This window comes from Plectrocnemia conspersa, unplaced genomic scaffold, assembly GCF_051122295.1.
Source record: "Plectrocnemia conspersa isolate PC_06_02 unplaced genomic scaffold, ASM5112229v1 ptg000011l, whole genome shotgun sequence".
In the NCBI taxonomy this organism is placed as follows: domain Eukaryota; kingdom Metazoa; phylum Arthropoda; class Insecta; order Trichoptera; family Polycentropodidae; genus Plectrocnemia; species Plectrocnemia conspersa.
In genome coordinates this window covers 1256023-1271482 of record NW_028277175.1, presented here as the reverse complement: position 1 = coordinate 1271482, position 15460 = coordinate 1256023, and the positions used below count along the sequence as shown (strand labels likewise).

The 15460-nt window shown below is 29.7% G+C and overlaps 1 protein-coding gene across 3 annotated transcripts in view; it reads left to right on the top strand.

Moving 5' to 3' along the window:
* The window catches only part of dgo (ankyrin repeat domain containing protein 6 diego), a 98368-nt gene that overhangs the window by 27573 nt on the left and 55335 nt on the right, over positions 1–15460 (top strand). For all 3 annotated transcript variants that reach the window (XM_088198814.1, XM_088198813.1, XM_088198815.1), the window contains one exon: positions 12202–12363. In XM_088198814.1, coding sequence (XP_088054940.1) covers positions 12226–12363 — 138 coding nt within the window. In that variant the 5' untranslated portion in view covers positions 12202–12225. The remainder of the gene's footprint in view (positions 1–12201; positions 12364–15460) is intronic.

Genomic DNA, 15460 nt, shown 5'->3' with positions numbered 1-15460 from the left:
TTTTGTTGTAAAACTAAAATATTATTACAAGAACCGATTCTGAGAAACATCGTTATTTTATTTAGCGAATGGTTGCCACAAAAAAGTTCAAAACTATGTATTAATTTGGATCAATTTTAACATATTTTATATTAATCTGAAATATGTAAGCAAAATCACTCACTGAAAAAACATATTTATAAGTAATTTGAATAATAAATTAGGTTACTTATAAAATATAAGATAAAATTATGGAATCAAAATTTGAATATATAATTATGTTGTAAAATTCAGACTTTATTGATTTTAAATATTTTTATAATTGTAGTTAAATAACTTATTATCACAAATAAAATAAATTTGTACATGTTAGTAACCCTATCTCACACGCACACCTACTTAAAAATCTATGGCGTGCGTGTGTAAGTACCTATGCACTTTCAACCATTGTTTTAAACATCCGCCAGACCATATTGTTCGTGTCACACACGCGGAAGTGATCCGTTACTAATATCCAGCTTCCGGCTACTACAATATACGCATCATCTTTTCTTCTGATTTTATATTTAAACACATATATCCGCCACGCAAATTATTGGTTAACCGTGTCTCCAATCAAAGCAAAGGCGTGTCTCTGAATGAATCTGACATACTTTATTAAACCGTGAGAGTGAATTATGTTCGGATTTTGTTATTGTGACACGTCTTAATTATTATATCAGATCTGATTTGAAGTTTGAAAGGATTTCGCCGATCGTTGGTTTAATTGGAAGCATGAAATGTCATGATTTAATCTGATGTATGTGACCTTATTATGACTTTTTGGCTTATTTTTTATTATTTATATATGTTGTATGTGATAGCAGTTATTTATTACAGAGAATAAAAACTGATACTTTGAGCAGTATTTTAACTAAAACGTTAAATCAGTGGTATAAGTCAGTTACTAATAGATAAAAGTATTGGGTTTAAATCCTATATAGAATTTCATGGGAGATTGGAATTAGTAATTATTATGTAATTATAATTTCGATTCATTATTACAGATTAGATTTTTATATATTGATCGTGTTTACATGTGTGGTATAAACGCAATATCCAGGTATTTTTAAGTATTTTTTTTCGTAAAATAAGTTTCGGAGACCAGCAAGAAGTATATTTTGTGTTGTTTGAGAAAAAAATATTTCTTGTGTGTGTTGCGTTGTGATATACCGTTGGCGTTCCGTATGGCAATATGTAGTAAGACGGTCATTTTGCAATTTTAGAAACAACTACTGTTAGTAGATTGAGCATAGTACTAATTTGTTGCATTAGCTCCTTCATCATTTTTTTTATTTCGGATAAGTATTTGTTTTCTTCTAATATTTCGATCGGTTGCGTAGTGTCATTTTTTTGCATACGTTGGTTTTTTCTCGGTTGATTCTGTTGTATTTGCGTTGGTTGATATATTTTATTTAATTTGATATTAGTGACATGTTTAGCTCAATAAAAACACAGATTAACGTGTGTTTTTTGTATGAAGTTGAAATGACGAAACACGGTATTATATGTAATACCACAATGTGTTTAACCTAAGGTCGAATAAATGATTTGCTAACTAGTAATTCAGAGCGTCATTTGATCTATTGTGAGTTTATGAATAAACCTAAATTAAATCAGTGCATTTTACTTGGCAAATTTTAAGATAATGATTATGTTAGGTAGAGATAGAATGACTAATGATTAATGTATTGTAGATTATAATTCTGAATGATTCGAAGAATTTTAATTTAAATATGGCACAAAATTACTTTATTTCCGCCAATTTCGTACCTAATCAAAGCGTTTTTTGCATCATTCATCCATAACCCGAAAATCAACATATCTCGTCCGAATCTGATCCAACCAGTTTTCTAATTGCACTCGATACGACATCTCATCACCGTTTTCGCCACCGCTCGATAAATCTTCGTCTGATATTGTGATTATATGCTTTTTCACAAGTGAAACCATCAATCGCCCAATAAATCCTGTCGACTACCGTGCAATTGATTAAACCCACAAGCGTCTGCGTTAAAATTGAATCGGTTGATTTAGTATGCCGGTCGGATGGAGTGTAATTAATTTATTCAGGTGGCGCCCGCGGGCCGACGGTTGGCTATCGCAGCCTTTGTTTTCTCGGGTACCGAATCAGTATCGACGCGATAATTATCGGCTTATTGGTAGTGTTATTGAGTAACGACCGCTGCTTACCCTGGAGACACTGTGATTATGGTATGGAGGTGGTCTTCGCTGCAAGGAGGATTCAGATTTTGTGCTCGGAGCCAAATACGATAAATTAAGGGGCTTGTTATGAATTTGCGATGTTTTATTCAGTCCTTGGTTCTATTACATAGCGATGATGCTTTTAAATAACAAATAAATTCACGGGAAAAATAACATACTGGTGTTTAAGAATCCAGACATTGCAGGTGTATGCTATTCGAGCAGTAACTCTAAATGTGGGCTCCGGAAAGTGGTTATAGTTCTCGATCGCGTCCACTGCTCTTACCTGTAAAGTCTAGAACTGGAGCACTTGCCAACTCTTCTCTGGCAAAGGCCGTTCGTCTGCTCAATACTGTGCATCGAGATATTGACATTTTCTCGTGCACCTATGGGGTTTTGGTTCAATTCGCGTGGGACAATGCACACTTGTTGGGGTGATTTGTGTCTGTAGTTTTATCTTGTTTTCGTGTTTTTATATAATTTTACATCGAGTCAATTATAAAATTCAGGATATTTATTAATACGATATTTTTTTTATAAATACATATATAATATTCTCTATGAGCGATTACCTAATATGAACGTTCTAGCTCAATTTTATTATGGTTATTTATCCATGAGATTAGGAAAATCTAGGAAAACATAATCTGTGATAATCGATCGATTATTAATTTTTGTGTTTCTTAATTATTTTTTTCACATATTTTTTGGTTCTTCCTATAAATTATTATTATTAAATTCATTCAAAAACTGAAAAACTTATTCATAAAATTTGAAATAAAAAAAGTAACAAATTCTGTATTTGTTATTAAATTTACATACATGATTTTTGGGTATAATGCATTTTTTTAATATTAAATACCTAACCTAACCTTATTATACAACATTATCAATATCTTAAAATTACTACCTTAGTCTAAAATTATATTATTATGCTAATTATTTATTAAAAAAAAGTTGACAAAAACCTCTTTGAAGATCTGTTATTTTTAATTTGAACGTTTAAAAAAAATAATAATTAACAATTTTCACACCAATTTCGGCGAGTCATCAAAAAGATTTTGAATACAATTTTAACTTTTGCCTAATTAACAGTATTTACAATTATACTAATGGATGTACTCGCATGGAAATGTTTACATGGCATTTTAATGCCGGAGCTAGCGAGCGGAATTTAAACCGAACATTTGCCGCTCACACTTCCTCCGGGGATTTTCAGGTGTCATAGCAGTAAACGCCTGAATGCAGATCATTAAACTTCTCGGGTGGTTGGCTTCTTAATATATATATTGCTTATGGCAAAACTTATTAAGGTTGTATTTGCTAAGATGTGCTATTTATCTTCCTGATTTTTAAACTGTTGTGGAAGTTGAATCGAAAAAGTCATTTATTGTTTCAAAACGTACACTTTGCGAGTTTAACATTTAAGGCAATTCTCAAGCGCTTCTTTTGTAAAAAATAGCAGATATGCTGAACCATACAAGATTTATACAACAGTTTATTTTTGCTACTATGACCGATTCTACTTCGGAAAATTGGAGCAATATCTGATATTCCTTTTTGTCTAATGGCTTGTACTTGTTTTATACATTTTAGACGAAAATTGCCGCAATCCGCTTTCGAGTCCCTTGACGGTTATTTTCCTGTTTGATGAGCAGGTATATATCGCTAAATCATCCGAATATAGCGCAAGTTGACAGTACTGTTGGGTTGGAATGCCATGAATATATGGGGGAAAAGATGAGCGCCGAGAATGCTGCCCTGCGGCACTCCCATTGCTAATTTTCAAAGGACTGATTACGACAGTAAATTTTCTGTCGCAAAGATAATCATCAATTATGCGGATAAGTGAAAGATGAAATTTAGCTTATATCAATACATTGTGCCAGACAGTGTCAAATGCCTTTTCTATATCTAGAAAGGCAATACCCGTTTTTTTTTTGGTTATTATTTTTTTTAGATATAAACTCGGTCGAATGGCCTGATCTAAAACCAAAATTGAAAACTTGGAGTAGTTGCATTTACTGAAGGTATAATAGCCTTTTTAAGATAAGTGGCTCGAATATTTTCCCGAGCATTGTCAAAAGATTGAAGTGCTAAAAAAATAATGCAGTATAAATTTGCACTTTTACACAAAATTATGAGAATTTTAATTGTATTAAATCTATATTTAACTATTTATTATTAGAACAATTTATTTTAAATTATTTATTTATTGAAGTAAGCAATTTACCAATCGATTTTACGGTAGAACTATATTTTTGCCATAATAATAAGATTACATATTAAATTATACAGTTGTTTATAATTTAAAATTATATTGAATATATTTTAACGCACAAGATTGTGAAATATATATATATATTATTATATATTAACATTGAAAGCTATACATCGTTTAAAATTTTATATATTTTTTGGCACAAATATAAGATACAATTAAAATTATACGACATGTTTTTTTTGTGAAGATTTATCAAAAAAAAAAAATTACCATTAATTTAAAAAAATCTTTTTTCACCTAATTTTATTCACAAAGTTTTTGAAACAGTCTAGTTACATAATGTTACGAATTTTATTTAAAGCTTATATTTTTTTAAAAAAGTATTTTTGATGCCGAGTGCAAAAAAATATTTTGCTAATTTATATTTAAAAATATACACTCATTACAGTAATTTAAAACTATTAAAAGAAATTGAGCTCATTATTTGCTTAAAAAAATAACAATCCATTATTGGTTAATTTTTGATTATATAAAACGTTTCAATCATTAAGCACTAGAAACATACTCAAGCATAAGAGAGGCATTAACAAGATGATAAATATTTAAACTTATTTATGTAATGTTTCATTCAAGTATCTCTTAATGTCAAAAATAGTTTTCTTAATAACAATTAGAATATTTTAAAGAGCATTGAATATATTGTACAATACATACAACCTTTCTTATATCCCAATTTATAGTAGAGACGCATAAATTACTCAAAATTATTCACAGTATATTCATGCACAAAAAACTCGAATAGTTTCCACCGATGCGATCAATATCGCGGGAATATATTAGGAAACAATTTTAATTGGGCGTTTTTGGTTACAAATTATGATGAAAAAATCACAAGATAGCGATCGATAACCGTGTGTCTTTTTTTGCTAACGCGAGCACGAACAACACCATTGACCATCTAGTTCAACATTTGTCAGCGAACAATGTGGTTATAAAATTAATATATTGGCATTGAATGTTGTAACAACTGTGACCGAATATGATAATTATGTTGGAGTTATGGCTCTATTCGGTCTATAATATAAATATATTGTATATAGAAAAAATAAATAATTCATGATATTTTCATTTGGATTTTGTATAAAATTATAATAAACGAGAAATTTATTATGTGTGTAATATAGAGAAGAATATTGTAGCAAAAATTGTATATATTGTAATAATTTAATTTCATGGATAAATTATATAGTTATTTTTATTAGTTGGATTTAGATGCATTCAGAATATCTATACATCAATAAATAGTGACACAAAACATTTCCTAATCAATTTATGACATTCTTTATGCATCCTAAATTAATTGCGATCGATTTGCGACCAATTGAGCGCAATAAAATCACAGTCCATGACAATGTGTGCTCATATAATATAACGTCGTGGGAAAATGTGTCTCTCGTGTTTGACGATGTGAAAAAAATCGGCAAACCCAGTGGTGTAGGAGTTTATATTTTTTTGCTATATTTCTAAAAAAAATCGTGTGAGGTCCATCGCCTACGCTTAAATTAGCACATTGTATGTTTATGGTTGATTTTGGTCGGCGTGATGAAATCTAAAAAATCTTTTTTCTCTGTCTGATTGATCATCCATCCCTGAATCTGAGATAAATCGCCGGATATCGTCAGAGAGACGTAGTCGATCGCGTCGTCGATTTTATGACGTTCCTTTTGTGTTTGAGACACGCGAAGCATGACTGATAGGCATGAAAAACATTTTATGTTCTTTAGATGTAATGTGTGTAATATAAGATTGTAAAATTCTTAGAAATGCTCTTTCTGCGCAAGAGCTTTCAAGAAAATATATCTAATAAACTTTATAGAATATATGTTATATAACACCATATACACATAGAAGTGGCAATATAAACTTATATCTTTAGTATATATATATATAAATCTATACATAAATATAAATATATATATCTTCTTCTTCTGATGTCATGTCCTATTTCGGACGTTGGCGACCACCATGTTGATTAGTTTCAAGTATATCTTCCGGTCCTTGGTCGCACCAAATGAGCTGCGACTTTTATGCCTGCACTACACTCTCTGGAAGTTGGCCAAGGTTGGCCAAGGACTGAGAATATAGTGGGTTACTTCGATCGAGCTCGGTTCTGCCCGCTCTAAGATCTCTCGGAAGTTGTCCGAGGCTACCGAGAACGGGAAGTAAAGTGGGGGTAATTCAGTCAACTTGGCCAGCCAGCTTCGAGGGCTTCCGATCATTGTCGGCATTATTTTCCGGGTCAAAATGACCGAAGTCGGAGCTGCTCTTTCGAGGGCGAGCGGTGAGATACTTTCCCCTTTCGCCCCCTCGCATGTTAAGTGACGAGAGTGAGAGAGATAATGATATGATGTTTCGAAAACTGAGATAGAACGAGTAACTCGGTTCAAATTCAGTATGCGCGTAGGCGTCCTATGGTTAACACGCATGTTGAGCGCTGCATCGTGGTCACGTGGTCAAGTTATAATACCACATGCTTATCGGGGACTTCAACAGACTTACTGACATCTTTGAATATTTTAGGGCACCAAAAGGGATTAATTATATTTTTGATAGTATCGTTAATATATTTTTTTTCATATAAAATTAAATAATTAAAAAATAATTAGTGGTACTTGATTTTGTTAAAAAAAATCGTTTCGAATATCCTTATGTATTTTCCTAGATCGGTTTATATAAATGTCACACCATAACGAATTCTTATTTAGAATCAATGACGACAAATTCTAGGATAGTCACAGATGTGGTGTTCGTATTCTGAAGTATCATTTTTATGCAAAAGACGACAAAGATTTTGCATAAATTGAATATTTACGACCGAAAAATTTTCACTGATATTGTGTTGGTGAGTGGCGACACAAACTTTTATAATTTTCAGTAGCGTAATTTTAATGATATGACAATTTAAAAATTGCGATTACTTGGCACATTTTTCGATCGCGCGCAAATATGCCGGCTGTACGTGACAGAAGCCGCCGTCCAGACGGCATATGAAATTTGCGACAATTACTGAAAGTAATTTTTTTTTAATACCGGTATTATTGGTATTGCAATTATTACGCGGCACTCCATAGTTCCGCGTAGTACACTTTAGGATTCACTAGCCTTAGTTTATGCTGTAAATTCAAGGATTTAATGCTTTGTTTGAAGTGACTAAAGAATTATTTTCTATGAATAGTCTGCATAGAACAACTACAGACGAATATATTTTTTTTGATGTTAATAAAACACCGATGATGGTAAAAATGTATGCTGAATAGGTTAAGGCTTAGTTGGAAAAATATATGCAATGTTTTAAAAGCCTCTGGTTATTCATTATATTATTTACCAGCAGGTACGTTGTGGGAAATATTTCAATCTATCACGTGTTATTGAACCAGTTGTGTTAGCGGAGAACTTAACCGTCGTCAGTACCGTGCCTTTTTTTTATTAATAATGGAAACCGAATATCCTGACTTGCTTGCTGGCTTAGTAATATTGTAGTAGTGTTTTATTTATTTTTTTGAGCTCAACGAAAAAATTTGTTTTAAGCTACTATTATCAAATACTGAATGGCCTTCAAAATTAGCCTTTACTTCATATATTTTCTCAGCTCGAACCAAAGTTTTGGCAGCTTATTTTAAATCTTGATGCAAGTACAGAATATATTTAGATTTAAAAAAATCATTTGCGAAATTTTCACTGTATCGTTAATTGAAAAAATTTTATCTGCAAAGTAATGACATGCTAAAAGGCAAATTCCGAAACAGAATTATCTAAATGTGTCTTTCATGTGACGAATATGGTAAATTTAGATAATAAGCTTGGAGATTTATATTTTTATTTGGAAGCATATGAAAAAACATTATTAAAGATGAAGATGATGAAATCACAATTTCAGGTCATCATTAACAGATGACCAGTTGCAATAAATTTTGACGATAGGAAGTAACGAACTTCGAACCACATTTTGATGAATGTATTTTCAAAAAAGCTATTTTATTGTCATAAGTTAAGCTTATCACTAGACACTTATTTTGAGTAATTCGCGAAGGAAATCAAAGTTTATAATATATGCGGATAGGTGATACGTGTTTTTTTTAAGCTGACCTAAATTTTGTTTTCTGGCCCACCGAGCCTAAAATTTCTTTGCAAAAAATAGCTGATTACTAACATCGAGAAGCTTGTTATGAATGCAAATGATCAATGAACAAATATAAAAAGATGTTATATTATTAAATATTTTAGTTATTGTGAGTCACGATCCTAATCAACGAGGAAGCGCCAAAGAACATATTTTTCTGTCAGAAGTCAGTCAAATAGTTAGCAAGGAATGTTATTGTTGACCTTAGTAGATAAAGGTCATCTCGCAATCAAACAAGCATAATATATATATTAACTAAATCTTCTTATAATGGTGTTGGAATAATAAAAATATGCTTTTCAAATGATCTATTGATCTTTTCAATCTAATTAGAGTGAATCGTCAATTTGAATTTGAATGGTTTCTGACCTCTGCCATCAAATTCGATCTATTATTTGCCGATCTTCTTTGTTCGCGATGTGTCAGGGTATAAGGGCGTACACTTCCGGAGCACTCATCAGTTTTTTAAGACCTCCTTTGCAATCATGTCGTGCTATGGTTAAATAAACAAAAAAAACACAAATAAATAAACAGTGTGAGTTCTTCTAAAAAAATATTTTAACATCAGAGCTAAGCCTTTCATGTAAATCAACAGCAATAAAATAAAAAAGTTTGTTTGCTTTTCATCGTTAGCACCCACTCGACTTCCAAAAATGAAAGTATTAACATAGTGCTATCTAAAAATATCCATTTATATATTTGTGTTCATATACAGACCTTATGTGGTTGTGACTTATGGCACCTATTTAATTTTTATTTAAATATTCAAAAGCTCTAACCTATTAACCATAAATTAAGTAAAAAAAATTGAAACAAATAATTTATTATTTATAAAAAAAAAAAATAACTTTCACATATGCTCACTCATAAATATCAATACTGTGTGTTATAAAATTTTATATGCGATCGTGAATCATGACAGCATAAAGAGTGCAATTTAAAACTCTCTAGAGAGCTTTAACGATGTGCAGTTTAAAATCGACTGTGAAAGCCATGCTATACGATTAAACCTTTCGGAGGTGTTTTTTTATCGTGTATTTAGATGTGTGCGTGTCGGGTATTTTTGAGAATAATCCTGAAATGACCAAATTGAGTCGTCACGACGGCGACGCTGTAACACACTTAAAGCTCCGAGATAATCTCAGAGAGTGACATTTTATTATTTAATCTGAAAGCTTTATGTTTTCTTGCATTTATATAAATATGCATGTGTGTGTGGATGTAAATTAATGTATCGTTTTCGACCGCACCCACATTCCTCTTGTGTCTTTGAATAAATCTCTCATCTCGAAACACAGTAGATCTAAATCATTTATGCATATAAATAATTGAAAAGATTTAATTTGTCCTTAACGGATTCTTAATTAAAAATTTAATAGTTTTTTGATTCGTATTCAATTACATCCGTAAGATCCATTGATCTTTTTAATGGAATTTTATCTGGATGTTTTAAATCTTAATTTGATTCTAAATATATAATGATTTTCATTATATAAGCTTTAAGCTTAATTATTAAAATCATATATTTCAAATTAAAAAACGTTTAATTTATTATTTTAACTGAATGTAAATCTGCTTTTTACATTTTTTTAAGTATATAAAACTATAATTTAATTTAATTGTAATTATTGTAGGACAAATATTTTTAATTTAATTTATAATTGTTTTATTTATTATCTGGAATTATACATTTTAATTTGTTTTTAATGTTTTAAGTTTCTTAATTCTTGCATATTTTTTAGGTACTGTACATATTTATATTAAAAAAAAATAGAAATGTGTTTCGGAATTTGTTATAATATTATAAAATAAGCTTAGCTTTTTAACTTGGACAGAATTTTTTTTATTTTTATTAAATTATCCGTTGTAACCTGACAGGGGTAAGCCCAATACGTTACAACGGGCAAATCTGTACTATTTGAGTAAGTCAATCAGACATAATGAATACCTACAAGTATTAACAACCAGACTATGAGTTTGGGAATCAGTGACATCTATATTATTAATTATAAATTATTATATGCTATACAGTTTTTAATCAATTGATGTCACTGCAGCTTTTTATAAATAAAAATTCGAGTACCGCTGCCGGGGCTCGAACCCGCAACCTCAGAGTTACTAGATTACGCTATTTCGTCCCGTTAACGTATATTTACAATTTAAGTAAAATAAAAACTTTATATTTATTAATTGTTTTTTTTTGTCATATACCTATTTTTTATTATGTTTTATTTTTGTTTCTTAATACTAAATACTTTATCTTATAATTAATAATAAGTAAACTTTGCTTTTTCTGCATAAAATTTATTTAAAATTATGCTGGTTAAATAAATAGCATGAAATATTGCTCTAAATGTAAAAAAGTATTTTTTATTTATATTATTAAAATACATATATAGAAAAATACGTAAAATACTATAAAATGATTAACTTACATTAGTGAAATATTTTTAATGAGATTTCAAATATATTTATAAAACATATGTAAAATGAATGTTTTATAAAATCAATCATTTTATTTTTAACTTTATATTTATTAAAAAAATATTTTATGTTTATTTTAGTTCAATAAAACTATTAAATATGAGTTAAAATATAACAATATTATTTATAATTATACTATTATAACCACATACATATAAAAAATTAAACACCGGAAAGTAATAACATCCGTAAAATATTTTTAGTATCATTTTATCTGTAAATTATAAATCTACATTATGTACATTTTTTTATAAAATAAGTCTCTTTATTTTATCATAAATTACAGAGAAAAAATATTTACACTTATTGTTAAATCATTCAATAAAATTAAAATATCAATATATGATTTATTATATTTTATTTAATAGTAATTTTCTTGATATTATATCATTATTTATGATATTTTTTAATATATTATCTATATGTTATATAAAATAAATCTATTTGTTTTTATTTACATATCAACTTAAATAATAAATATATTTTTACGCCTGTTTTAAATTACTTTAAATATAATAAAAAATATATAGTAGTAAAAAAATATTTATATATAATATAAAACAAATATTTTATTTATTATTATTTTATATTAAGTTATATCGAGTGAAATCTTAATTTATTTACAGATAAAAACATTAATTATGTTTATCATATAATATGTAAAAAAATACAGTAATTAAGCACATGATTTTTACTTTATTCTACGAAACCCATAAGAATTTTTAATTACCTATTTAATTACACAAGATGAATTATTCAAAACCCAAAGTGGGCGTAATGAGTTTCAAAACTCTCAACCGTTCCAAATCAAAATGAGCCCAGAAATTACTCATTTTTTATCAATCGCCACCAAGCTCATAATAACACCAATAAACTATCAGTTATACCTCGGTCATAAACACTAAGTTTAATAATTATTTTTCGTCTCCAATGTAGTGTATTTTTTTACACTTCGACGCCTCGAGCGCCGCGTCTGTAAATTTGCAAGAGTATTATTGTGATTTTTAAAATTATGGTCCATTCGATTAGATTCGGTGATGGAGAGCGTGTGTATATTTTTTTGGTACTAAATTTATATCTTAATTTTCAGCGAAGGCGGTTTAAATGACTCTCCATGGCTCCGACGGGAGGAACTTCGGGGGTTGGCCCCAAGACAGGGGCCGCCCTGAGGGATGTTGCGGCCAGGGGAGATGTCCAGAGGGTTGGTGTTATGCTGCAGAGTTGTGCGGCTGTCATCAACGACACTGATGAGGTAAGAATAAATACAATCAACTCGCTTTTTGTGTATATATGTTTTTTTTTTAAATTATCAATCAAATGATTGAGCGATCAATCAATAATAGATTTTGATTCACCATCGAAAAAAATGACAGCTAATTAGACTATGTGGTTGCTAGTTGAACTTTTGCTTAATTAAATCAATATGAATAAAAATTATATTTAACCGGAGACGTATTAGGGTGCTTAATATCGAATAAACGTTTTAAAGTTGATAAAAGTCTAATCAATGTAAACTTAACGATCAATACATATTTAAATTACTATTCACAAAAATAGTAATATGTATATAAAAATATATATATACATATATGTTTGTAGAGTGCAACGAAACACATATTTTGTGTTTTCAGCATTCCCGCGCATTGATATCTATTTCGTATATAGTTGGGAATTCAAGTAGACGTCGTATATATAGATTTTGAGAAGGCATTTGACAAGGTTTTACATGAGTTAACCGTATTTTAATAATACTTTGTATTGGCTTTTGAATATCGTGATGCATTTGATAGGTCTTGATTTAATTTAAATAAATATATATATAAAGATGATACTGTTTTCAATTTTCAAGATACAAGTGATATTAAAAACTGTTATTTTTTATTTCTTAATAGTATTTAATGACATTCTTGAATATCATATTAGCATATATATCATCACGTCGTATTTTTCCGGTACCGTATTAAAAAATTATACAAAAAAAGCAAATTGCAGGTTCATCTAATATGAAAAATCTAACTGGTCGTACATATTTTTTCTCTATGCATATCTCTCCAGCTTCAAAAAAGGTTTTACACCATAGTCCATCGTCAGAATGGCTTCATCCATCCGATGATTGATGACCGGCGAACGGGCCATATATAAAAAATATATAATAATAACGATAATAAAACGGCGTAATGAGATGTTTGATGTATTCCGAGGTTTTAATGGCAACGACGCCTCTGTTTAATCGACATCTCGCTTTTTCATCTCGGCCATGTTTTTTCCATCATTTCTTCTTGTCTGTACTTTTTTTTGTACACGTTACTTTTCCACTGTTATTTGCCTGATGATGTGTTACGAGACGCGAGGGTAATTGATCTGGAGCAAATCTCAGTGATTACCATTGCATTCCAGTAAGTACATAAATGGGAAAAAATTACTTGCATGCAACACAACACGAAACGTAAAGTATAGACGTTCTAATCTAGTTCAATTTTCGTTTTAGCTTTCATTAAAACTATTTAATAATAAACGTTCAACGAAAATATTTAATTCAATTTTGGACACCATTGGATATTAACTGGTTTCTGTTAAACCTCGATGGTGTGTGCAGTTTGCATATCTTCACATTAAGTTTATCAATGTGTCGGGTGTCGTAAATATTCTTATTTCCGCGACGTTGGTGTCGTTCTTGTTCGATAATATTTCGATAAGAAAACTGGTAAGAGCTGTTAGAATTCCAACAATGTACTATAAACGTAACGGAAATTGCTTCTATCCACAAATTTAAATAATAATCACTTCACTGCTAGTGCAAGTACTTTTAGAATATTTTTTAAATATATTACCGTTATATTTGGAACTGAAAAGCAAATAACCTTAAATAATAACAATATAAAGTTGATCATAAAAATATAAATAAAATCAGGGAATTATTCTAATGAACCATTTAAATATTTTATACTAAAAAGCATTTATTTGAAACAAAAATATTTCTTACAAAATGTAACTAATATTCATAGAAATCTATTTTGTAATTAAATCAATTAACTAAGAGGCTATTTTAGAATGCGTCATTTTAATATTTTATTGTGACAATAAATTTGAATCGTAATGAAATATTAGATACATAAATCTAACTAATAATTATAGAAAGTGAAGTATAAATTACAAATTTGTTGTTCCACATAACAATTTTAAACCATTTCATACATAAATTTGTAAATTAAGTATTAAAAAGTTAAATTTATAAATATAAGTTAAATCTTAAAATTGCTTTCAAGTTAATTATATTCATGTCATTATAATATTTTAAACTGTGAAATAAAATACAATTCATTTTAATTACTTAATTATGTTTAATCTTTATTGAGCTTTAATTTGATAAGAGGCTATTTTTAAATCCACTACTATAATATATTACTTAGAAAAATAAATTAAAATAAATTTTAATCGTAATGAAATATTTATGCACATTTATTTAATAAATCTAAATAATGATTACAGAAAGTGTATTTTAAGTTTATTCTTAAAATACTCGTGCTACTTTCAAATATTCCATTTGATTATATTTTTTAATCCATTTCATACACAAATTTGTGTATTAATTACTTATATGCTTAGTTCATAAATATTTAAGGTTTGAGAACTAAGGGGCGATGACTTCATAGCCAGTGAGGAACTTTGTGAAATCTAGTTAGTGTTTTTATTAGATTATATAATATTACAATTGCGTCAGACGATAAATGGCGATATGTTTTCTCCGAGTGGTGGTGGAGAAGCTGGCGCAAGGATGATGCCGTGGTTGGTCCTCAAAAGTCTTGTAGGTGCCTGTAGCGAGAGTGTCTGGAGGCAGTTTCTCTTGCTGCAATGATCGTGTTCGGAAGTCTCAAGTCGTATCTTCGCCTCTGTCAGTGGAGGCGCGTCTGCCAGGCAGGGTGAATCTGCTGGTCTCTTTAAGTGGTTGTTCTTGACTACCTTCTCCTCATCGAAGTCCAGGCTTAAGAGTCCAGAGCTGCAAAACTTGTTGACCAATCACAATTATGCAGCGATCATCCAATCGCTTCAGTCGCTTCTTAGAATGACAAAATAAGTATAAGCCTTTAGAAAGCGATATTAGTTTGATGGGCATTGTCCAAGGTCGTATTGCATTGCAACGGGAATCCTGTGGATCCGGTGATATATTATATCCGCGATTATTTCGCAACAAAAAAATACTCTCCTAATGACGGGGAATATTTACTGTGCTATGTGCTATGTTCTTAAAATAATCGGGCTTTTTTTATATGTACCTGGATTCTTTAAAGCTAATTTATACATTAAATTGTCTAAATTACAATTTTAAACCATTTTATATTATGTTTTTA